Here is a 27,903-nt window from a genome sequence, read left to right on the forward strand (position 1 = left end):
TGAAAAATGCTGACACCTAGTAGAGTGGATGCAGCATTAACTGAAAGTCAAGGTTTTCAGCTACTAGCGTCATTGTAAAAATGTCATTTATCATTTAATCTGCAGGCCTATCTGTGTCTCATAATATGTGAGACATCAGTTTGTATGTGTGTATTTCATACCTGGTAACTCAGATAATGCTCCTCTTTCAATGATGTGTTTCCTGTAGAGGGTCTTCAGCACCTTGGCGCTGCCAAATCTCTTAAACCGACTCTTCACATTATTGTAGTACCATTCTAGGGACTGTGTCCTCAATAGCCTACACACAAAAGACAGTGGGTGGATGTTAAATACATATTGGCTCCACTATGCAAATAGACACAAAGCAATACTAGATGGAAGACCTTTTTATACTAGCTTTTTTATATTTTCTAATTAGAACTACAATTTAACTTTATATATGGTTCAACAATAAGTGAACAATGCAAGGATGACACAATCAAATAATAGTAAGGCCTTAATTTAAGATTTGCATTAAATATAAAAAATTCCATCAATCTGGGTCACACAGTTCAAACCTAACAAATGTTTCTTACCCATTTAATTTATGCATGACTAACAAATATGCATCATATTAAATTAGTAAAATAGTTTATGCTAAAACTGTAATCCAAATGGATGGAAATTTGATATTTAATTCAAATATATACATTTTGAATTTAGGCTTAAATATTTAAAAAAATATAAAGCAACTACTGTGTTTCATTTATATTACAGCACTGCTTTAAAAACAATTGTGCATGCATTTTCAAAACAGAACTAATGTCTTTTCTCTGCTCTATTACAGAGAGTAAAATACTTTATAATTAGTGTGTAGTCATTGCTCAGTGACAACCACTAGGCTGACACTGCTTTATTGCAGACATTGTGCAGTCATTGTTCTGTTTTAATGATTGTGCTGTCACTGCTCTATTATAACTATTTAACATCAATGACCAATTGCAATTAAACTTAAAAATGGCTTCATTATAAATACTGCTCTATAATTGCTCTTTGACTTTAAGAGTATAATATTGATTCATTGTGGAGTCATTGTTCTGTAACAGCTATTGTGCTGTCACTACTCCATTTACAGCAGAACACTGTAAAGATATCTCTCTGACAACTACAGTATGTGCTTCATGACAAAGTAAATTGATGCTTTATTAAAACAGTCTTTTGTAACTGTCCACTGTTATTATCCCCATTCCTTTTCTATATAGAACATATTTTTAAAATGTTTTTAAAAGTTTTAAAAATCTAACAAAAGTAAAAGAATGTGTAGTAAATGGGCAATAAACTACACATTCCAGCTAAAATTATGGTTAAACATAAAGCTCTTAACGAAGAGTCAGATTTGAAATATACAAAAATCATTTTAATTTCATTTAGTGTAAAGAATGCAACATCAACTCTTCTCGTATTCAAATCCAGTCAGGCGAGACTGTACAAGATAGAGAGAGACTCAAATATTTGAGAGGAAATTTTCATCTAAATGAGATCTGAATTAAATCTGTGAAGGGAATTAAAATGCTCATCTGTGAGTCTGCTGAGCTCCCCGACACTTCCCATGGCAAAAGAGACCATTACCATAATTGACTTTCTGAAGCTTTAATGAATAGAACTTGTGTCCATTGGGCAACATGAGCAGAGTTGGACAGAGATGGATGGTGAGAGAGAATCAGGCACAGGGTGTTTGGGGTTTATAGTAAATTAATACCCAAATTAATGTTTTTCAGTTTCTGTGTATTACAGAGAGGAGTGTAAAAAGTGCTGGAAATTATTTTAAATTTAAAGTATGGATACTATGTCAAAATGTTCTCAATTAAAATTCGAAGTATCTCATCAAAATCATACTTAATTTGAAACTTAAAAACTCTACATTTATAGTAGTTATATTTAGGAAACATGCTCACATATAGATGTTTTTCAAAAAACAATGCGCCAGCCAGTTATTCTACTTTAAAATGTGCGTTCTGTGTCGGAATGTCTGCTTTTGTTTTGGTCTATGTGATTCCGCCCACTGCCAATTTACCCAATAGTATTTCAACACACCGGGTTGTCAGTTGGTGGAAAACACAGCATTTTGCAGCGATGGAAGCCAGCAAACAACTGGGTCAGAGATCGCAGATTCTACCCAATGTAAAAAGCTTACACTCATTCCTGTTGTATGTCTTTAATCTGGCAAACCACACGATCATTGAGTTTGAGGAGAGGGTCGTGGAGAAACAACTCTCTCCAATATTTCGAATTTGGACTGCAGTTCCCATTTCAACCACTAGCTGTCAATATTACATACTGCTTTTTTAAAATGTTTATAGGCACGGTTCAGGGGGTCTAAAGGGGTGCTAGAGGGTGAATGAAAACAAAGAAAAACAAATGAAAACAAGAGCACCCTCTGTTGAGGCTGTAAAAATAGGATATTGGCAAAAAACGATTTGCAAATGCCAGTGCATATTTATGTTTGCGCTAAGGAGAGCTTCAAAGGTTTCTATTTACAAAATGTTTCTGCAGTGCTGAACAATGAAGCCAAATGTTTTGTTCAGTGCTACGTTAAGCAAGCTTGTGAATCCTCTCATTATAACAAACAAAGTGTAGACACAATTTAAATTAAAGCTGGAAGCAGCGATGAAAGGGCCCTCGCTCCTGGGCTCACTGCCACCAGGTGGCTTTAGAAAAACAGCAAATGGTGAGCAATATGCATTTAAAGTGGTAAATATAGGAGGAATATGTCAAAGTCATTTGTATGTGCCAAACTTCCTGCTGCTAGCTGGTGGTGCTATTACTATAACTGAATATTGGCATGTAGATGTCTTCAAGCCAGGACTTTGATCAAACATATGAAATTTGGTGCAGATTGAACATGGTATGTTTGAGTTAGTGTAAAACATGACACATCCTGTTGCCAGCAGATGATTATAATTGTATATTGACCTTTAGATGTCTTCAGGCCAGGACTCTCACCAAACATGTGATGTCTAGTGCAGATTGGTCATTGACTTTAAGAGTATAATATTGATTCATTGTGGAGTCATTGTTCTGTAACAGCTATTGTGCTGTCACTACTCCATTTACAGCAGAACACTGTAAAGATATCTCTCTGACAACTACAGTATGTGCTTCATGACAAAGTAAATTGATGCTTTATTAAAACAGTCTTTTGTAACTGTCCACTGTTATTATCCCCATTCCTTTTCTATATAGAACATATTTTTAAAATGTTTTTAAAAGTTTTAAAAATCTAACAAAAGTAAAAGAATGTGTAGTAAATGGGCAATAAACTACACATTCCAGCTAAAATTATGGTTAAACATAAAGCTCTTAACGAAGAGTCAGATTTGAAATATACAAAAATCATTTTAATTTCATTTAGTGTAAAGAATGCAACATCAACTCTTCTCGTATTCAAATCCAGTCAGGCGAGACTGTACAAGATAGAGAGAGACTCAAATATTTGAGAGGAAATTTTCATCTAAATGAGATCTGAATTAAATCTGTGAAGGGAATTAAAATGCTCATCTGTGAGTCTGCTGAGCTCCCCGACACTTCCCATGGCAAAAGAGACCATTACCATAATTGACTTTCTGAAGCTTTAATGAATAGAACTTGTGTCCATTGGGCAACATGAGCAGAGTTGGACAGAGATGGATGGTGAGAGAGAATCAGGCACAGGGTGTTTGGGGTTTATAGTAAATTAATACCCAAATTAATGTTTTTCAGTTTCTGTGTATTACAGAGAGGAGTGTAAAAAGTGCTGGAAATTATTTTAAATTTAAAGTATGGATACTATGTCAAAATGTTCTCAATTAAAATTGAAGTATCTCATCAAAATCATACTTAATTTGAAACTTAAAAACTCTACATTTATAGTAGTTATATTTAGGAAACATGCTCACATATAGATGTTTTTCAAAAAACAATGCGCCAGCCAGTTATTCTACTTTAAAATGTGCGTTCTGTGTCGGAATGTCTGCTTTTGTTTTGGTCTATGTGATTCCGCCCACTGCCAATTTACCCAATAGTATTTCAACACACCGGGTTGTCAGTTGGTGGAAAACACAGCATTTTGCAGCGATGGAAGCCAGCAAACAACTGGGTCAGAGATCGCAGATTCTACCCAATGTAAAAGCTTACACTCATTCCTGTTGTATGTCTTTAATCTGGCAAACCACACGATCATTGAGTTTGAGGAGAGGGTCGTGGAGAAACAACTCTCTCCAATATTTCGAATTTGGACTGCAGTTCCCATTTCAACCACTAGCTGTCAATATTACATACTGCTTTTTTAAAATGTTTATAGGCACGGTTCAGGGGGTCTAAAGGGGTGCTAGAGGGTGAATGAAAACAAAGAAAAACAAATGAAAACAAGAGCACCCTCTGTTGAGGCTGTAAAAATAGGATATTGGCAAAAAACGATTTGCAAATGCCAGTGCATATTTATGTTTGCGTTAAGGAGAGCTTCAAAGGTTTCTATTTACAAAATGTTTCTGCAGTGCTGAACAATGAAGCCAAATGTTTTGTTCAGTGCTACGTTAAGCAAGCTTGTGAATCCTCTCATTATAACAAACAAAGTGTAGACACAATTTAAATTAAAGCTGGAAGCAGCGATGAAAGGGCCCTCGCTCCTGGGCTCACTGCCACCAGGTGGCTTTAGAAAAACAGCAAATGGTGAGCAATATGCATTTAAAGTGGTAAATATAGGAGGAATATGTCAAAGTCATTTGTATGTGCCAAACTTCCTGCTGCTAGCTGGTGGTGCTATTACTATAACTGAATATTGGCATGTAGATGTCTTCAAGCCAGGACTTTGATCAAACATATGAAATTTGGTGCAGATTGAACATGGTATGTTTGAGTTAGTGTAAAACATGACACATCCTGTTGCCAGCAGATGATTATAATTGTATATTGACCTTTAGATGTCTTCAGGCCAGGACTCTCACCAAACATGTGATGTCTAGTGCAGATTGGTCATTGCATAGCAGATTAGTGTAAAACAAGTCATTACCTGTTGCCAATGGGTGGCACTATGATTATAATTGTATATTGACCTTTAGATGTCTTCAGGCCAGGACTCTTATCGAACGGGTGAAGTTTGGGGCAGATTGGACATTGCATGGCTACATAGACATAGGCTATAATTGCAGGATACACTCTTGAAATTGCAATGATTGACAATAGTGATAACAAGAACAATATATAAGACAAAATATCATATGTCAAAATAGATGTGCATAGGTTAACATAAACAAACAGTTCTGGTCTCCATTGACTCTGATAATATTTATTTATTTATTTTACTATGGAAGATACTGAGGACCAGCAGCTGTTTAGTTACCCACATTCTTCAAAGTATCTTCTTTTGTGTTCAAGAGAAGAAAGAACTTTATGCAGGTTTAGAACAACCTGGGTAAATTATGACAGAATTTTTATTTTTGGGTGAACCATACCTTTAAAGTGACAGACACATCTGTGCTTCTAAAGGTATAGGCCTATTGTTTTATTCAAATTTGGATAGTCTGTTAATATAATATTCCATACATTGCCAGATCTTGGTAGACATAATTATTATATTTTTAGAACATGATTAGGCATATTAATTAATAGTTTATAATTAATGTTAGACCCTGTTTATTAATTTATCATTTATATTAATAATAAATATATACATCATAAATAATCATATATGTCATATACAATTTGGCATTTTAAAAGTAAAAAAAAACTACATTATTTAGACAAAAATGGGAAAAATAATTACATAATAATGTAGTCCTAATTTAAGCAAATTAATAATAAAAAATAAATAAATAATAAAAATGAATCCCATCCAGGTAACAGCTGCAGAACTGTCAAAAAAGACTAATAATAATTAATAATTATTAGGGGTTCGCCTCGCTAAAGGTGGCAACTCTAATTAAGGCTAGAGCACCCTCACTAATTTCAGAAGCACCCAGTGATTTGATTCTGATACTGGGCCTGAATGTTTAAATGCCAAAGTATTTTTTGTCTTTGGTTTCAGACTGATGAAATGGTTGAGAAAAGAGATTTTACAAATAAACTTTCTCAATTAAAGTAAATCATTCCTGGGATTGTAAGGCTCCAGTTCAACTGAAACTTGTTACTTGAAATGGTCAAATTAAATTCAGTAGCAGTTATTTATAGATTAATTGACTCAAGTCAAGTTCACCAGCATCAATCATGGCTCGAATTTAAATGCATTAATGCATTAATTAAAGCAACTGTTTTAGGTCAAAGACTCTATTTTGCGGTGACTGATGAGACATCTTTTTACAAAGACTAATGACCATGGTTGTTGCCACTTACATTAAAAATATAAACTAGATAAATTATCATCTAATCAATTCAAGTATAAAGCCAAGACCCACATTGTTTCTTATTCAATATTCTGTTTCACAAATACATCAGAATATAAAATTAAAATGTTCATTTTTGGATGCGACCATCATTTCATGTCGACTTTAAAGCAAATAAATTTGCAACCTCTGCTTTATATTCTGTGTTCAAGCTAAAATATTACAGTATATATTATTATCTCTAAGCATAAGAATGTTTAGTTCTTAGCATCTCCATGACCCACTTTTAGAAAGAGGATGCAGAATTAAGATCCATAAACCACACTGGCAATGATTTCTGCAGTAAATTATATTATAATATCTGACATAATGTAATGAAGCAGCAGCTTGCAGCAGAGAGAGCATTCCCACAATGCTTTTCTGTTCAGATTTTCATTTATGTAATAAAGAAGCCGTCTCACACTGATAAACTCTTTTATGTCCTCGTGAAGGCCTTCATGCATCAAAATGAAGTTCACAAATAGACTCGGTGAAACAGACCGTGTTAAAATTTAAATTACACTTATGATGGCACACACTTTAAACATACTGATCTGTCCACACAGAAAGTGGTGAGGTGAGAAGTGAAAAATTGCAAATTTAAATGGACAGCATTTTTAACTGCCCTTCAGCTGTGATCAGCATCTCAATAACATCAGCATCTCTATAACAGAACTGGAGTGAATATACACTTGATCATAATTCATGCTGTATATACAGTAGTGAAAATGGTTCTACGTTACATTAGAAAAATGTAATTAGTGTCATTAATTTTTAATATATAAAATTATTTTAAAATTATATACTGTACTGTACACAGTAAATACAATGTTGATAATTCTGTTAATATATTAAAACAAAGTTAATAATTAATGAATATAAATATTATATATTATAATAATTATTGTTTTTATATTATTGTTGTTTTTATAACGTGCCATAATGCATGGTATGCAACAATTGAGTTAATTTGATTTTATGTGTTTTTGCAACCCTGGGCTAAAATGTGGGCTATACTTTACTTCAGACAGGAGATAATGGTCTATTTTTAGTGTGTTATTGGGTGTCTGTGTAATATATACAGCGCTACAGTAAATGAGGACCCATGGTAGAAAGCAGATGGGTTTCATCTTTGTGCTCCTCAGGAGTGCAGAACTACTGGAATTACATACAGCTCTGCTCAGACACACAAATATTCACACACCACAAGCCTCATTCCTTTCCATTCTAACTGAAAGAGCAGCACTCTTCAAACACTTTGGGCCCTGAGATTGATGAGAAATCTGTCTACACACACACAAGCAGGTTAAATTGTAAAATGCTCTCTCTCTTTCTATTCAAAGCATGAAGCATGACCCTTCCATCGTTCTTGACAGATGTGTGTCCAGCCATCTTCAGACATGACATCTGCCAAATGAAAAAATCCAGCATCTGCGGAATAAAGCGCTGACATTATGCACATCAGAGACTGAGAAACAACAGCTTTCCCATGGGAACATAGTAGCAAGTCATGACGGGAAGCAAAAAATGAGATGGGATGTCTAAAAGCTCTAAATATCCACCATAGCAATGACAGACCTTATAGGGCTGTGGAAAAAGGTCAAACAGAGATTAAAGATCAAAATTAAAATTTTCTACAATGAAACTCAAGATGGGTCATAACAATAGATTACAATATACAGATCATGATAGTTACAATACAGTAGATTATGAATTCAGATTGAATTATTCTACTGAATTAACCTACAGATTATACTTATTAACAACAACAAAGTAGTCTATATGACATAAATTGTTAATAATTGCTAAATAATTCTATAATAGGTTTCATCTTGAACTGAACACTTCTCAGCATTGCGAGGATTAATTAAACATCTGTTTGGAGGTTAATGGAAGTGCACACACGCTGTTCTCTTTAGAGTCAGCCACATTATGGACAGTTACCCTTTAGCCCTGGAATGAAATCAGTAAAATGACCAATTAAAGGGGATAATAGCAGCACAAGGTGGGAAAACACATGCAAATCATATTGCTCACCATTTATAAAATAACATTACACTCAAACATTATCTTTTATTCTCTTTATTATCACTCCGTTTTTCTGTCTTTGAGCTTTTCTTACAACAGCAGTAGTGATGGGAAGTTCGGATCATTTTACCGTCTCGGACCTTTGAGCCTCGTTCAGCAAAATGAACGAATCTTTTTGAGTCATTTTGTTCATTTTAGCAAAATATAATTAAAATGTTACGTGTTACTTCCCTAACAAGTCTACTACTTACGCAAACGTTGATCACACTACAAACAATACAAAACTATAATGCTATAAGAAACAGAAAACATTCATTCATTGTTTACCTGGGTCTTCAGTCTATGATTAGCTCACCTCGCCTCTTATCTGACAAGTCTTCGGGTTTGAGTCGTTCGTTCATCACATGACAGCTCCGTAAGCTTAACCAAAGTCTCTTTAATGTCTTTTATGTCACTCGGCAGCCATCTTTGAAACGCCTCTCAGGCATGCAAGTGCAGCTCCTATTTCTTTGAATGGGGAAACATCAAATTCTCCAAAACTGTTCACTAAGCTTACGATTAAATTTCATATTTGAAATCACCAAAGAAATCTGACAACAACTGTATCATTAATGTTGTTTCTTTTGCTCAAATAGCATTATAAAAAGCTTACTTCTCAGGGTAGATCAGCCAGTGCGCATGCGCAGTCCTGAGTGCACGTCTCAGAATGCTGACTGTTTCTATAGCAACCGGGACTTCTAACGGTAGAACACACTGACACACTGACTTTACTGATTAGAGATTGGCTCTTTCATTCAGAAGGCGGGGCTTCCTGCGATTGAGCGGCCATATTGAGCGTTGCATTTTTCCCCATTAAAAACTATATGAGTGACACGTCTTGGGTATTCTATAGTCTTTGGCTTAACCTATGTAGTCTGAGCCAGAAAGAGAACTGATTAGTACATCTCTCGAGTCTTCGAGTTTGAGTCGTTCGTTCATCACGTGACAGCCCCGTAAGCTTTAACCTATGCAGTCTGAGCCGGAAAGAGAATTGATTAGTTAATCTCTCGAGTCTTTCGAGTCGTTTGTTCTTTTGTCACGTGACGTGACAACATTGAACAGAGGAATTAGTTAATTTACAAGCTTCCTTACAAACGGGTGCATAGTTATTATTATTATTATTATTATTAGTAGTAGTATTGTTATCATTACTATAATTATTTACTCTTACAGTTACGTGATGCGTTTCTGGTCTCAAATTGTAGCTTTTTATTTCTTAGAGTTTATAAATGTGTGAATTTCTGTCATGATGGTTCTTTTCCATAACACTGAATTAGGGATGGCTCGATACCATAATTTTGGCTTCGGTACGATACCAGAATGTAATACCTCGGTATCGATACTAAACCGATACCATAGGTGACAAATATCTCAAAAGATAAGTGAATTGAAAACAATTTTATTAAAATAATAATAATAAAAACAGATTAATATCTTAATACCTTTGTATCAAACTGTAACAAAAAACTTACAGGGAACATAGGCTACATTTTGATGTTGGAGAAAAAAAATATAGTAATAAAATGAAAATATATTCAATTCTTCTTATCTTTTCAGTTCAAACATAGTGCAAACAAAATGTCTCAAAATGTAACAAAAACCTACCGGGAATATAGGTTACATTCTGACAGAGTTTGAAGGAAAAAAACAAAACGCAATTAATGCAACAAATGTTGCTTTATTGTTAAGTGTTATTCTAACAGTCAAAGTAATATTCAAAATCACGTTATTATTTCTCTCTCTCTCAGATTGTTTTCAGATTTCATCCTCAGATAGCCAAAGAAAAAGCATTAAATATAAATCTCACACTCACTCTCTTGACTGCTTCATATTAGCGGTCAGAAGCATGGCAGAAACATTCCCTTCATATTATTGATACTAAAATGAATATAGCAAAACTCTTGATTAATTCAAATTCAAGTAATATTCGATTGTATGAAATGCAAGTGCATATATTACGTGACCAAAACTTCACTGGTTCTAGCGTGTCACACACGCACATTTGCACTTACTGTATCACATCTGTATGTGCGTTGAACAGTTGTAAATAAAAGTCAAAATTAAATCTGAATTTATGAATTGACTGAATTTATGACTCACCTGTCAATCTCTTAATTCTCTGAAAAGATCAGGATGAGCAAGCGAAAAATGTTTTTTTTTTTGCCTCCTGTGGCAACACATGATTTATAGCAACGCTTGCATACAGGTTCAGTAAGGTCAGTTCGTTCACCTTTGTCATCTGTTTTAAATGCAAAGTAATGCCATATTTCACTTCTACTGTTCTCTTTATTTATTAATTTTGGGTGCGTTGATAGAGTTTCATTTGTTTGATCGCGTTGTTCTGTTGTCACATTTACCGGTTGCGGAGCAATTTGGGAAGCACTGCCACCTACAGGTGCACTTCGCAACAGCAGCGTATGAAATACCGAATTGAGCAAAATTATGATATCGTACCGTTTGAATCATAATATATACCGGTAATTTTCCAGTACCGGTATACCGCGCATCCCTACACTGAATGTGGTAACAAAGGTACTAAAGTTAAGTTAAGTTAAGTTAAAGTGTTGGTTATTATTATTAAGTCTCTTTCCAGCTCAGACTGCATAGGTTAAGTTTATTGGGCTGTCACGTGATGAACAAACGACTCAAAAAACCTGAAGACACGAGAGATGAACTAATCAATTCTCTTTCCGGCTCAGACTGCATTGGTTAAGCTTATGGGGCTGTCACATGATGACAGAATGACTTGAAAAATGCGAAGACTCAAAACAGGTGAACTACTTGACTAATTCCAGTACAGAACCTATAGGATGTTGCACATGCGCGACTGAACGAATCACTCCCCGAGACGACTCGTTCTTCCCGAGTCACATTAAAGATTTGTTCAAAAAGAATGAATCATTCAAGAACGACCCATCAAATAGCAGCATGTTCTCTATACTGCTGTTCTCTGCTTGACTACAAGTCATTATACAGTACATCATGAAAACCTAAACAAAAATTATTTCATTTAAAACATCTGTCAGTACTACATGTAATGAGTTCTATAAATGTATTAATTCTGTCGCAGTGAGCCCAGCACAGACTATTGCCCGGAATTAGTAACATTGCATCTGTTTCACTGCTTACATTAGCTAACCTAGCTTAATGTGGCTTCTGTGCCCTAAACAAGAGTATTTACACCCTAAGCAAGACTTGTCCTCAGGAGGTGTTGTAACACCCAAACTGAAGAACATTTTAAAAGCATCTGTGTTCTAATTCAAAATCACACTTTACAAAGTAGACAACACATCAAATAGCTCCCAGGCAGGGTGAGATCTCACAAACATTTCATGAACAATCCCTTCTGTCTTTTGCTCAGTGACCACAGTTTTCATCACAGCACACTCTTTTTCTCTCCCTTTGTCCAACAAACAGCTCATGTCTGTCATCAGGATATGAAACGTCTATTAATGATAATAAGTATCCATATAAATTTATTGGTAACACTTACACTTAGATTAGGGAATACTTCACTATCAACTAATGGTTTCCCCTCAATAAAAAGTTTGCTGATGATTGATATTAAGTAGTTGTTGTAGTAGTTATGTTAGGTACTGGGCAGGGTTAAGGGATCTAGAATATGGTCATAATAATGCATCAATGTTCTATATAAGGACTTATAAACAGCCAATAAGCTAGTAATATGAATGCTAATACGAAACTATTAATAGTGGATAGTGTTCACTAATCTAAAGTGTTACCAATTTATTTATACAACAACTCACACTCTCAGATAATTGAATATCAAGTTTTATCAAGTTCCTGTATCCACCAAGTGTTTCATAAGAGATCTCAAACTGTGCTCAGATTGTTTGCAATCAAATGTCAGAGACATATCAATATGAACTTAAATCTCCACATTGGCTTTATAGTCATATACCTATACTGTATGTCAATAGTTGTATATTTCAAGCTTTCTGAAGCAATATTTGTACTTTAATTTTTTTTTTATATTTATAAACAACAACACCAATGATAATAATAACCACATAAAGTAGTTCATATGACCTAAATTATTATTAATAATTTATGTCATATTGTAAGGTCTGTTTTGGGTTCTGTTTCATGTTCTTGTTTTCATGTCTTTTATTTTGTACTTTGAGTCATGCTGTTAGTGTCATGCTTCCCTTGCCCTCATGTATCTCTGCCTTGTCTATGTGTCATGTTCTGATTGGTTGTCCTAATCACGTGTCTTGTTCCTCATTGGTTGGTTCTTGTCATGTGACCCTGCGTGTTTGCTTTAAGTAGCCATCTTGCTGTCTTTGTGCCTTGTTGTGTAAAGATGTTGTAACCCTGCTGTTGGTGAGTGTGTTTATGCCAAGTCAAGTCTGTTTCAAGTCAAGTCTTCGTCTGTCTGGATTATGTTTGTATTTTGGATTACTCTGTTCAATAAACTGCACTTGTGTTCTCACTAGGGTTGGGTACCGAACTCGGTACTTTTAAGGGTACGGACCGAATTGCGTCGGTACTACTGAGTATCGATTCACATTAAATCATTCGGTACCAAATTTCGGTACCTGAGAACGCATTTGGGCGCATACGAGAGAGACAGAGAGAGACCCTGTGACTTGAAAATATTCCTTTAGAAATACAAATGGGTAATTACGCAAAGTTATTAGACAAAATTAATTCAGATTTAAGGAGATGGAATATACTACCTTTTTCTTTAACTGGGAGACTAGAAGCTATTAGAATGAATGTATTACCCACGGCTCTTATTCCTTTTCCAGACCCTTCCATTATCCCCTCCGGTATCCATGTTCTGTCATCTAGATAAGCTGATTTCTAGGTTCATCTGGCAAGGGAGGCGTCCCAGAGTCAGGTACAAAACATTGCAGTTATGTAAATCTCATAGAGGTTGGGCATTGCCGAACTTTAAGAACTACTGGATACCATCACAGTTGCGAGCCATGGTAATTTGGTTGTCCGACTCTGTGGGGACTAGGTGGTTGGAAATTGAAAAATGTAATTCCAACCCTTACTCACCAGCAGCTTTCCCATTTAATGAAGAAAAGAAGATAAGTATGTATAAACTGGGAAAATGGTCAGAGGTTACTTGTTTTGTATGGAAAGAGGTCCAAAAGATTTACAATCTTCCTAGGGGGCTTTCTTTGTTAACAAATATAACACCAATAAAGTACTTTACTCCCTTGAAAATGGATTCAGGCTTCAAAGTATGGGCTCTAAAGCAATTGAAATATGTCCACCAATTATTAGAAGGGGATTCACTTAAAACTTTTGAACAACTTTCTACTGAATTCGATCTCCCTAGGATTGATTTTTATAGGTATCTCCAGATTCGAAGTTTCCATTTTAAACATCCAAATTGGAAAATGTTAAAAACTACCCCATCAGCAATTGAGACTTTGTTGATTAATGTTCAGAATGGGAACAAGATCCTTAGACCAATTAGTTGTATATACAGGGCTCTGGAAGACATGAAGGAAGACAACACGCATTATGTAAAGTTAAAATGGGAGAAGGAGCTCAAGGTAGTGATATCTGATGAGAATTGGGCTGAAATACATGCAGATACACATAGAATAACACGTAGTAGAATCTGGAGAGAATTCCATTGGAAGGTGACTAATCGTTTTTTTTTCGAACACACCAAATCATAGCCAAATTTAATTTAACCAAAAAAAAAAACAAATTTAAGGTGATCCAGTGCCTGTTGGAGGGAGTGTGGAGAACAAGTAGCAACACATACACACATCTTTTGGGAATGCCCTATTCTATTTCCTTACTGGACAAATTTATTTGGTTTCATTAATAACATTTTTCAAGTTAATTTACCCAGAGACCCTTTAATAGCTATCTTGGGAGTTAAGACAGATTTAATAAAAAGTGAGAAGAGAAGATACCTCCTACAAATACTCCTAGCTGCAGCAAAGAAGAATATTACAATTAAATGGCTTTAGAGAAGGCCACTGACTTTTGAGGAATGCTTACGGACAGTGAGAGAAATCTATGAGATGGAAAAAATAACACACAGTTTAAGGCTCAGAATGAGTCTGTTTGTTGAGCAATGGAAACCCTTAAAGGGGTCATATGATGCTATTTTAAAGATTATTTTGTGTATTTGGTGTAACAGAATATTTTGACATGCTTTAATGTTCAAAAAACATTATTTTTCAAATACTGTACATTATTGTATTTCCTCTATGCCCCGCCTCTCTCAAACGCATAGTTTTCTACAAACCCCCTCCTTCCGACAAGCACAGTCTGCTCTGATTGGCCAAGTGACCCAGTGCATTGTGATTGGCCGAACACCACAAGCACGCATCGGAAATGTAATGCCCCTTACCAAAATCGCGTACATCAGCTTTCAAGTTAGTTTTACCATCAGTTCATGCCCGAGAGGAGAACAGAGTCGCGTGACAGACACAGTGGTGATGCTCGTATGTATTTGCAGTATACAAGCCGCGGTTAAGACAATTTCTGACGGGCTGTACACTCCACTGGGATTTGTGTTTGTTCACCACAAACACACACAACGCGTTATGCGCAAAACTCCGCATTTGAACAGTCAATAGCAAATACTTAAACTAATAACAAAACATACTTACAGTCGCTGATTCAGAAGCGCCAGATTGTCATAGCAAAGTCGGGAATTTACCCCTTGTACTCTCCTTGTACTCAGCCTTGTACTCTCCTAGGTTCATGAAACTGTCGTCCATAAAATGCGTTGCACAAATTCAAACATTTGGGTTGTGCTGTTCTGTTGTAAACAAATCTTAATCAATAATTTCTAATTGCATCTACTTTCGGAAGGCCAAATAAAGTGCTTTTGCTTTCGCATAAAAACACGCAGCGTCTCCCTGACATGGCTGCATCAGCACTACTGCAGTTACTGAAACCACGCCTTCTTTCTTTGCGTGAACATTTGGGCGGCATAACACAAATATTTCCACATCGTGACGTAGACATGTGGGGGCATGTTTTAATGAGGCGCTTTAGCCCAGTCTGGATCAGCCTTCTCTTTTAGACAGAATGAATCCTTTTGTGGGAGACTTTGAGCTTTGTAACTCTGCAGATCTTATACATGCACAAACAGCTACATAACACACTAAAGAAAAGGAAAACAAGAAATCGCATCATATGACCCATTTAATGAAAGAGCTGGGAGAGATATGAGCATTTTTTAAATTTTTTTTTAAATAGCTGGTGATTTGGCTGGTTATCTCTTTGTCATTCTTGAAGATTTTGATCCCATCCAAGGCTGATGTTCTGTGTTTATTGGTTTTGAGGGTTTCATTATAGTGGTGTATTATTATTATTAATTTATTTTTTCTTCACCTTTCTTGTCTTTTCTCTTTACTTTTCCTGATCATGCTATAAAATGTAGTTATGCTACAAACATTTTCTTTATGTACAAATCAAGACACTGTATCTTTGTACATGCATGTTTTGAAAGAAGCTGGGTAACACTTTAGAATAGGGAACACTTATTCACTATTAACTACTACTTTTCCTTCAATAAATTCCTAATTTGCTGCTTATTAATAGTTAGTAAGGTAGTTGTTAAGTTTAGGTATTGGGTAGGATTAGGGATGTAGAATAGGGTCATGTAGTATAAGGCATTAATATGTGCTTTATTAGTACTAATAAATGGCTAATATTCTAGTAATATGCATGCTAATGAGCAACTAGTTAAGAGACCCTAAATAGATGTGGGTTAATAAAAAGAAGTAAAAAAGAAGAAAAGAAATGAAAATTGATTACTTTAAAATAATTTCACAAGTTGGTGGGAAAGTATTTGTCTTTGTTTATTGGGACACAGAGCGTTTCAAAAAAGGTTACATTTTTATCTCTGTAATGCCAGTCTTTAAATAATTTCCAATGCAAAATCTAGAGGTAATTAAAATTATGCCAGTAGTACAGTAATGGCTAATGATATGAGCAAAGTGAAAGGTTGCACTCCCAAATATGAACACCAACAGTCAGACATAACAGCGCTCTATCAACATCATGCCTGCGAGCTGATCACTTCATCCCAGGTCACTTTTCCTGTACTCAGTGTACTGAGTCTCTAAGGGTGAAAAGCATCAGCTAAAAATGGAATACCAGAGGGGACAACAACAAAACAAACATGGTACTGCTGTTACACAGAAAAGGATTTCATCATCCTTAGACACACACGCTCCACTCACAGATCACTCCGCCTTTTGAACCATACTTAAAACATGTTCAAGAGAGCAAAAAGCCAATCCAGGTGAAATCACTTGGAGTAATGACTACTTTACATGTCCGGGATGACTGAATCTAAATGGCTCTCAAAGCACTATGACTAATAGAGATGACACAGAGCTGTGTAAGAGTCAATATGGTCTGAGTTTGACCTCGGTAGCACTCAAATATAGTCCAAACAGTGCCCTGCATAGGTAGTAAATGTGCTTAGCTGCACTGACTACCATTTTTTTCCCTGACATTTTAGTGGCGTTGTTGCACAAGGTTTTGGCTAAATAAGATGGTCCAGTTAGCCTTCATTTGACCTTTTCCCATTTTGTTGTACCACATGTCATAATCTATACTTATGTTTGAATTAAAATTAACAATAAAACACTCTTTAATAGTTACAATATCTATATAGTAGGCATATTCATATAGTAGTAATGGTGTTTTCATTATATCTATACCTCCAATACAAACACAATACAACGCCATGTGTGTGTATTGGACTCTTTGTGCAGCCTAATTAATTAACCAGAACTGAAGATTTATTTTAGGCTTTGGTTCTATGTAAACCACAGGAGAGCTGCACAAGGATGCCCTTATTTGCAGTTGGCAATGTCCAACAATCAACAGATAACAACTAGTAAAAAGGCATTTATAAATAGGTACTGTAAATGCTTGCAGGTAAGCATTTACAGTACCTATTTATAAATATAAGACAATGCATTTAATGCACCATTTTAACTTGCTTCTAGTCTTTGAGCTTTTTAATAAAGCGTCATGACTTGTAATTCAGACTTGTGCATGATTGCTCCACATCGCAAGTACAATGCTGTAGGTGAGCTAACCGAACAAGTTTACATACAATAGGTTTTTTTTCCAATGAGCCCGTTTAAAAAAAAAAAAAATTTCAATTATTTAAAAAAATTAATTATTAAAATAACACAGAGAGATTCTAGAATTGGGAATCATTTGGGAATTTTCCATTAATTCATTTGGGAATTGTAACCATAAATTTCTTAAAAACAAAGTTTTCTGTACCTAAGACTCGAACTAAAAAAAAGTTTGACTGGAGTCTGTATGTTAAGCAGTTTTAATTGCAGAGTTAATTGCAGACTAATAGGGGATTTAGAACAATCCCCAACCAGAATGTGCAACGAATATCAAGCACTGTGATTATTTACAATGCAAGAGTGTCTGTGCATGTCCAGAGCACAATACTGAGATTATCCTCAGGCTTTCCAGATCTCACATTTATGCAGAAAACTCAAATTTAGTCCCACTGGATTTAATATTTACACCATTTACAACATTCACTCTCTCAGACACAGAGTACAGTTCTCAAGAGAAACTAGTTATGATGCAAGACAACCACAAACTGTTACAGACCATATGGCTTTGAAAGCTGGGCACACAGTAAAATTTAAATAACATCTCTAAAATACAGAACAATGAGAAAAATATACAATTAAGCTATAAGACTTCAGCAATATAAGGCTATAAAAAAAACAACAGAATTTCAAGTCATCTGTTACTTTGTATTAGAACCAGACCAAAATGTAAGTTATTATTATTATTAATATTATTATTATTATTATAATTTACTAATAATATTCCAATCCAAGAGAGCAGTTGTGACCAAAATGCAAATCAGTGAGTCAAATGATTCACAAACGATTCAGAACGCAGCAGCATGAAGTCTTCATTATAAGCCCAAGAGAGCCCACATCACACCTCTGCATTTCTCTGCACTAGCAACCAGTTACGCCCAATAAGACACTGTTGCTCATATACTATCAAGAACATGATAAATGCAGCAAATGAAGATGTCAAGTAAACGAGTAAATAACTTACATTTGTTCTGTTACTCAATCAGAGCTATCGTCTGGCTTCAGAAGACACGGATTATAGTGTGCAGATTGTATGAACCACTTTTATGGTGCTTACACAGGCTTGAGGGTAAGTAAACATTTTATTTTCACTTGAACTATTGCTTTAAGATGCTGAAACTATTTTGTGAGATAAATCTGATCAACATGTAAACTTTGCTGAATCGTTCATACTGTTCCAGACAGATATACAGAGAAATTGCAAACACTCACTGGCAACTTTTAACATTTTACTGTTTGTAATCCACGGGTCTTCTGAAGTCACTTCTCTGCCGAGTCATTTTTCCAGTTTGCAGTGACAGATAATCAGAGCAGCAATGAATCAGAGTGTTTTGTCATTTAGATCCAAAGGCTTCTGTCAGATCTGACACTCTGGTGACTCAGCTTTCTTTTCTAAATCATTACACATGAGTGTCTGTTTCTGCTGTGGGGTTATGCTGCCTTCACGTGCTATCGGAAATTTCCTATTTCCCACTTATGAAGTCGTGATTACGAGCTTGTCGTATTCAAGTGCTTTAATGTCGGAAAGAATAAAATGTAGCATCCCATTAGTTGACAATCATATACACATTCACCGTGCTACACATGCAGTTCACTGACAATTCTGGAATTTCGGTCAAATACATGCTTATTTTACTGCTTATAAAACATAATATGCTTCGCATGATCGTTCATATCTAGCCTATAAATACACTACTTTAGCGACAAGACAAAGGGATGTAGTTGTTGTGAGAACAGCATTGACAGCAGCAATGGTTGTTCCCTCCACCATGTTTAAAGTTTATGACCCGCCCAACTCGGGTATCAAAATTATTTCCGAATTTCCCAGTAGTAAATACGATTTGAGAGGCCGTTCACGTCCAATTTCCGATTAGGAAACTCGTATTTACAATAATTCCGATAGCACGTGAAGGCAGCATTATTCGTTAGGTTATGTTTGAACACAAGCAGCCAGTTAAAATTGGATTGTATGAGCAGAAAATATTTGATTTTATTATTCTTCATGAATATAAATGAATAAATGTCTAATATGAGTTCATAAACATTTTTTGACGTCATAGAAAACATGATATTCCTGGCTCTTTCAAAATAAAAGTCTCATTTAAAGATACGGTTTCATAATTTAAATGTCTGTAAGATTACATTATTATATTACGTGTCTGTAAGATTATATGTTTATAAGTCTGAGCAATAGATTTCCACCTGTTTTTTTTTTTTTTTTTTGATGGGCCAATGCCAATATCTTAGAAAGCAGTATGGCTTATAATCAATATAAACACCTAAAAATATAAAGATATAAATTATATCACACTATTTAATTTAAAGATATCAAAAACATGCATAACAACTGCTAAAATTTAATTTATATTTATTTTACGTAACGTACTAAATTATTTTTAAATTGCTCATTTAAAAAACGAATATGAAAACAGAATAATTTGAACTTGATAACAGAATATATGTAAAATAAACAGATTTATTCACATGGCAACTTATTGATTCTTCCTGTAATCCTATTATAGAATTTTACACAAAAAATTGTTTAAAAGTGATAGCACAACTCTCCTGTCCAATACGAATGGACCTACCATTACACAGAGTAGGCCACTAACAAGACCAATTACCACAGCACTCTGGAAATCTGGTAAATCTCACAGGAAACCACACCCACACACCAACACACACACATTTGTTTCTGTGAATTGTGGGGACTTTCTATAGACTTCTATTACTTTTATACTGACCAAACAATATTTTCTATCCCCTAACCCAACCCTAAACCTACCCCTTACAGAAAATCTGTTTGCATTGTTACACTTTTAAATAAACATCATTTACTATTTTTTATATTTTTTTCCCCCCCTGCGGTCCCCACAATGTCAAAAACTTCAGGTTTTACTATCCTTGTGGGGACATTTAGTCCGCACAATGTAGCATAAACAAGTATACACACACACACACACACACACACACAGACACACAGACGCACACAATACTTTACTATAATACGTTTTTGTATACTAATAATTTATTAGAAAGAAAGACAAATCAGCTGATACTCTTAAAAAAATAAATAAAAGCAGTCTGATACTTATTTGAACATCTTATTTGCTTGAACTTTTTTAATGTTAATGTCTTAATTAATGTTTTTACCGTAGACTGTAAAAAAAAAAAATAATGGACGTAGTGTCCGTGACGTCACTCGTAGGTTTCTGAAGAGCATTTTTGAAGCCTAAAGTGGGCGGAGCCAACTGCCGCAATCTTGGAATTGCATCACCGCGTGTCACTCCCGGATAATCGAAAATGGGCAAAAAGGTGGGAAGTGGGTGAGGCTGAGCTGAAACCATGCCTGTCTATAGTGACATCACAGCAGTGCTGCCGTGCAAAGACAAAACACCATAATTTAGTTTTTGGTCGAAAATGAGTTATTGATCAGGACTTCATATCAGCTTCAGTCATCATGTGGTTGACACATCCCACAAGGACATTGATAACACCACGCAGCCAAAACAAGCTCTTCTCACAGAGAATATCCTGGCTGAGCCCTGCCCACAGAGCTCATCACAAACAGATTGTGACGTACTACATCAGCTCCAAGACTCAGCACCCAAGGACGACTTTCTGGAAAACAGCCAGGGAAGCCAGGACAACACATCACAGCCACCGGAAACACCAGAGCCAGAGCCCCGCTCACCAGACACACTATCCCTCTCTCCAGCATCTCCACTTCTAAGCTTCTCACAGAAAATGGAGGAACTGGTGTATGCTGGGACCAAACTCTCCCACTCTTTTGCTGCAAGCCCCCAGAAATCAACTAAAAAAACGGCGGGCCCCCCAACCACCAAAGACTGCAGGCCCAGATCTCCCTCCTCCTCCTGTGAGAGCTCTCCGACCGCTGCCACAACGCCAGGGCCCAAACCCTCCTCCATCGGCTGTAGGTGAACCAAAAACAACTGATAACAGCTCTCAGTGATATGTGTTGGGTCCACATATCCCCAGTGTGCCTGTAGCTTTCTCTATCTCTGTTTTATCACGTGATAGAAAGTCTAAGGCTTTCTCAAGCCGTATGGCTGACCCATCTAATCTGCAGCCTGTAATGCACCAATCTAAGATTGCTGTAGAGACAAAATGTAATTCCATCAAGTTAGCATTTTTAAACATTCGCTCCTGATAAAATGAATCATTTCTGATCAATGATTTAATAACCACAAACAACTGGATTTTATGTTTCTAAATGAAACATGGCTAGAAGACAGCTGCAGTGCAACAGTCCTCAATGAAACAGCCCCTCCTAACTTTAATTTTACAAGTGTCTGCAGGACTGTTAGGAGAGGTGGAGGTGTAGCTGCTCTATTTAAAGATGTTTATCAATGCAAGCACGTCTCATTTGGTCAGTATTTGTCTTTTGAATACCTAGGTATTGTGCTGAAAGGTGCTCAACGCATTCTGTTTATCATTATTTACAGGCCTCCAAAATACTCTACAGCCTTTGTTGAAGAGTTCACAGAACTGTTATCAATGATTTCCTCAGAGTTTGACTGTTTTACTATTGCAAGGGATTTTAATATTCACATAGATAATGCAAAAATCAAAACTGCAAAAGAAATTATAACTGTTTTAAACACTTTTGACCTGATTCAGCATGTGCATGGACCCACACACAATCGTGGACACACTCTAGATTTACTCATCAGTAGAGGCCTAAACATTTCATCTATTGTTATTAAGGATGTAGCACCATCTGATCACTTCTGTATTTTCTTTGATATATTGATCTCTGTTACCACTGAATCTAGATCTGTCTCTGTCAGAAAGAGATACATTAATGAAAACACTAGTGCGCTATTTATGAAGGCTATATCTTTAACACCAAGCATTTCTGCAGACTCTGTAGATCTTCTCCTGGATTCATTTAACTCAAAAGTTAAGAATGTTATTGATGATACTGCTCCGGTAAAAGTCAGCAAGAAGACTGGCAGACAAAAATCATCTTGGAGAAAATAAACAGCAGTTCAGAGTATGAAAAGACAATATTAAAGACAAAAGCTGAGCGGAACTTGAAATCCACTATAGCATCTATAAAGACAACCTTCATGCTTTCAATGTGGAACTAGCCACAGCTAGACAGACCTTCTTCTCAAACCTCATAAACAGCAAGTTAAACAACACTCGCACTCTTTTTGCTACTGTTGAGAGACTAACAAACTCCCCAAGTCAGATTCCCAGTGAAATGCTCTCCGACAGCAAATACAATGAGTTTGCTTCCTTCTTTTCTGAGAAGATCAATAATATCAGAAAGGAGATTGGCACATCTTCTAGTTATGCAGAGGTCACACAGATTCGACTGCAATTTCAAAAAGAAGTGACTATGTCTGTTTTTGAAGCAATTGATTGCAAAATTTTGGAACAAACCGTACAGCACCTTAAATCGTCAACCTGCTATCTTGAAACACTTCCCACATCTTTTTTCAAAAGTGTGCTTAACTGTTTAGAAGCAGATGTCTTAGAAGTGGTGATCGCCTCACTTCTTTCTGGGACTTTTCCAAACTCCCTGAAAACTGCAGTTGTTAAGCCCCTTCTGAAAAAGCGCAATCTTGATAACACAATATTGAGCAACTATAGACCAATATCAAATCTTCCTTTCATAGATAAGATTATTGAAAAGGTAGTTTTTAATCAGCTGAACAACTACTTAAACTCCAATGGACACCTGGACAATTTTCAATCTGGTTTCCGAGCGCATCACAGTACAGAGACAGCGCTTATTAAGATAATAAATGATATTTGCTTCAATTATGATTCTGGCAAAATATCAGTGCTGGTACTACTAGATCTTAGTGCTGCGTTTGACACTGTTGATCATAACATACTTTTAAAGAGACTGGAAAACTGGGTCGGGCTTTCTGGGATGGTACTCAAATGGTTCAGGTCATACTTAGAAGGGAGAGGTTATTATGTGAGTATAGGAGAGCATAAGTCTAAGTGGACGTCCATGACATGCGGAGTCCCACAAGGCTCAATTCTTGCACCACTCTTGTTTAGCCTGTATATGCTCCCACTAAGTCAAATAATGAGAAAGAACCAAATTGCCTATCACAGCTATGCTGATGATACCCAGATTTACCTAGCCTTAACTCCAAATGACTACAGCCCCATTGACTCCCTCTGCCAATGCATTGATAAAATTAACAATTGGATGTACCAGAACTTTCTTCAGTTAAACGAGGAGTCTGAAGAAACTGAAGTCATTGCATTTGGAAACAAAGATGAAGTTCTAAAGGTGAATGCATACCTTGACTCTAGGGGTCAAACAACTAAAAATCAAGTCAAAAATCTTGGGGTGATTCTGGAGACAGACCTTAGTTTTAGTAGCCATATCAAAGCAGTAACTAAATCAGCATACTATCATCTCAAAAACATTGCAAGAATTAGATGTTTTGTGTCCAGTCAAGACTTGGAGAAATTTGTTCATTCCTTTATCACCAGCAGGGTGGACTATTGTAATGGTCTCCTCACCAGCCTTCCAAAGAATACCATTAGATAGCTGCAGCTCATCCAGAACGCTGCTGCCAGGATTCTGACTAGAACCAGAAAATCTGAGCATATCACACCAGTCCTCAGGTCCTTACACTGGCTTCCAGTTACATTAGGATTGACTTTAAAGTACTTTTACTCATTTATAAATCACTCAATGGCCTAGGACCTAAATACATTGCAGATATGCTCACAGAATATAAACCTAACAGACCACTCAGATCATTAGGATCGAGTCAGTTAGAAATACCAAGGGTTCACACAAAACAAGGGGAGTCCGCTTTTAGCTATTATGCCGCCCGCAGTTGGAACCAGCTTCCAGATGAGATCAGATGTGCTAAAACATTAGCCACATTTAAATCCAGACTCAAAACTCATCTGTTTAGCTGTGCATTTGTTACATGAGCACTGTGCTATGTCGGAACGGATTGCACTATGTATAATCATTTTCTATTCTTAACTGTTTTAAATTATTTTTAAATACATTTTTATATCATTTTGTTTTATTTATTTATTTATTTATTTTTAATTCCTTGTTTTTATTGTTGTGATTATTATTTTTAATGACTATTTCACCTCCTTTTATGTATAACACTTTGAATTACCACTGTGTATGAAATGTGCTATATAAATAAACTTGCCTTGCCTTGCCTTGATCATTTTGGGACATTAATGACCTATATCATGTGTTTATGGAGAAAGGCCCAGAAACCAAGGCAGAACACAGTATAACATCAGTTACCGCTCTTTGATTTTGTTTTGGAAAGCTCAAATTAAGTTACGGTGCTCTGCATTTGTTTGCATTCGTTCGTCAATATTGTGCCAGCCTGGAGTTATACGGTATTCTGCCTTTGTTTTACTGTCCATTAAAGTCTACCGCGTTTAAATTACGGTGTGACTTGTGTACTTCTAACGTTATCTATTTTAAAGGGATAGATCACCCAAAAATTAAAATACTGTCATCATTTTCTCAGCCTCGAGTTATTCTGAACCTGTATGAATTTCTTTGTTCACCTCAACATAAAAGAAAATATTTTGAAGAATGTTCATAACAAGAAGGTTTCTGGGCCCCATTGACTCCAATAGTGTATTTTTCTTTCTTTCATTTTTTTTTTTTTTTTTTTCATACTATGAAAGTCATGCAGCAGCTGTTTGGTTACCAGCATTGTTCCCAATATATTCTTTTGCGTTCAACAGCAGAAGGAAACTCATACAGGTTAGGAAAAACAACAGAATTTTCATTTTTGCCTGATATAGCTGCTGTTGCCATTTGTGTCAATAATGTGAATCATACATCAGAAAGAAAATCACTCCATGTCCTTGACTGAATCACTTTTGTAAAATAAGAATTAATCTATATTGAATTTATACAGTGAAGACTATTCAGTCTATTTGTACATTTACTTTATACAATATAATGTTTTTTATTCAGTGTTTTAAGTTTTTCCAAGTAGGTCGATTTATGTATCTTTGTTCTCTTCTCATTCATGACTGTTTACTTGTCTTAAGTAAGCTTGGTTTTACTTAGGCTAGTATTATTTTTTGTGATATTGTAATTAGTAACAAGAATTATGAAATTTCAGTGCATCAAAAATGTTGATAGGATAAAAATCCTATTTAAAGCTATATACAGGTGCTGGTCATATAATTAGAATATCATCAAAAAGTTGATTTATTTCACTAATTCCATTCAAAAAGTGAAACTTGTATATTATATTCATTCATTACACACAGACTGATATATTTCAAATGTTTATTTCTTTTAATTTTGATGATTAGAACTTACAGCTCATGAAAGTCAAAAATCAGTATCTCAAAATATTAGAATATTACTTAAGAGCAATACTAACAAAGGATTTTTAGAAATCTTGGCCAACTGAAAAGTATGAAAATGAAAAGTATGAGCATGTACAGCACTCAATACTTAGTTGGGGCTCCTTCTGCCTGAATTAATGCAGCAATGCAGCGTGGCATGGAGTCGATCAGTCTGTGGCACTGCTCAGGTGTTATGAGAGCCCAGGTTCCTCTGATAGTGGCCTTCAGCTCATCTGCATTGTTGGGTCTGGTGTCTCTCATCTTCCTCTTGACAATACCCCATAGATTCTCTATGGGGTTCAGGCCAGGCGAGTTTGCTGGCCAATCAAGCACATTAACACTATGGTCATTGAACCAGCTTTTGGTACCTTTGGCAGTGTGGGCAGGTGCCAAGTCCTGCTGGAAAATGAAATCAGCATCTCCATAAAGCTTGTCAACAGAAGGAAGCATGAAGTGCTCTAAAATTTCCTGGTAGATGGCTGCGTTGACTGTGGACATCAGAAAACACAGTGGACCAACACCAGCAGATGACATGGCAGCCCAAATCATCACTGACTGTGGAAACTTCACACTGGACTTCAAGCAACATGGATTCTGTGCCTCTCCACTCTTCCTCCAGACTCTGGGACCTTGATTTCCAAATGAAATGTAAAATTTACTTTCATCTGAAAAGAGGACTTTGGACCACTGAGCAACAGTCCAGTTCTTTTTCTCCACAGCCCAGTTAAGATGCTTCTGACGTTGTCTCTGGTTCAGAAGTGGCTTGGTAGCCCTTTTCATGATGACGTCTGAGCATGGTGACTCTTGATGCACTGACTCCAGCTTTAGTTCTCTCCTTGTGAAGCTCTCCCAAGTGTTTGAATCGGCTTTGGTTGACTGTATTCTCAAGCTTGCGGTCATCCCTGTTGCTTGTGCACCTTTTCCTACCCAAATTCTTCCTTCCAGTCAACTTTGCATTTAATATGCTTTGATACAGCACTCTGTAAACAGCCACACCTTTCAGTAATGAGCTTCTGTGACTTACCCTCTTTGTGGAGGGTGTCAATGTTCGTCTTCTGGATCATTGCCAAGTCAGCAGTCTTCCCCATTATTGTGGTTTCAAAGAACAAGAGATACCCAGAATTTATACTGTAGGGATGGTCATTTATACAAACTCAAATGTAAATATTCTAATATTTTGAGATACTGATTTTTGACTTTCATGCGTTGTAAGCTCTAATCATCAAAATTAAAAGAAATAAACATTTGAAATATATCAGTCTGTGTGTAATGAATGAATATAATATACAAGTTTCACTTTTTGAATGGAATTAGTGAAATAAATCAACTTTTTGATGATATTCTAATTATATGACCAGCACCTGTATATAATTATTGTGATGGGGGGCCCTGCAGTAAGTCATAGCCCCGGGGCCCAGTGAGGTCTTAATGCGGCCCTGTTAGTAATAAATAGTATAGCGAATAAATGAAATAATCATAACTAAAGGACATTTTAAAGCACGTATTTCTGTACATTTCGAAATAAGGTGCATTAAAAGTCAATAAATCCTTGATTAATATGAATATTTTAATAAAAAAAAATGAGAAAGCAAACATTTAATTTTTACGTGCCTTTAAGCAATATGCATCATTAAAGTTTAACTTTCACCACATTAAGCCGGCAAATGTGGTGTTTACATGTAATAATCGTAATATGCGTTTACCTTATGGTGCGGAGAGTCTCTGTGTCAGTAAAGCGATAAAACAAGCATCTTCCCTCTGAAAACATGTGTCGCATTTCAGGGGCAAAGCAAAAAAACAACATCGAACAACAATATAAAATGCTGTAAACTATTCATTGGTTATCCTAAAATTAATTGAATTACAAATTATACTACAACTGGAAAATACTGTATATTGATAAACTGTTCGGCGTGATGACGTTTAATGTCTCCGACAGCGCCTGTAGTCCCATTTAGCAACTTGTTAGCAACCGTCTTTTTTAAGAAACATAACAGCTTAAAAAA

General features: G+C 35.9%; 1 protein-coding gene across 6 annotated transcripts in view; it reads right to left on the reverse strand.

Moving 5' to 3' along the window:
* myripb (myosin VIIA and Rab interacting protein b) overlaps positions 1–27,903 on the reverse strand; it is a 240,122-nt gene that overhangs the window by 34,979 nt on the left and 177,240 nt on the right. For all 6 annotated transcript variants that reach the window (XM_058765740.1, XM_058765739.1, XM_058765742.1 and 3 more), the window contains one exon: positions 162–298. In XM_058765740.1, the coding sequence (XP_058621723.1) occupies positions 162–298 (137 nt within the window). The remainder of the gene's footprint in view (positions 1–161; positions 299–27,903) is intronic.

This window comes from Onychostoma macrolepis, chromosome 24 (genome assembly GCF_012432095.1).
Source record: "Onychostoma macrolepis isolate SWU-2019 chromosome 24, ASM1243209v1, whole genome shotgun sequence".
Lineage (NCBI taxonomy): Eukaryota > Metazoa > Chordata > Actinopteri > Cypriniformes > Cyprinidae > Onychostoma > Onychostoma macrolepis.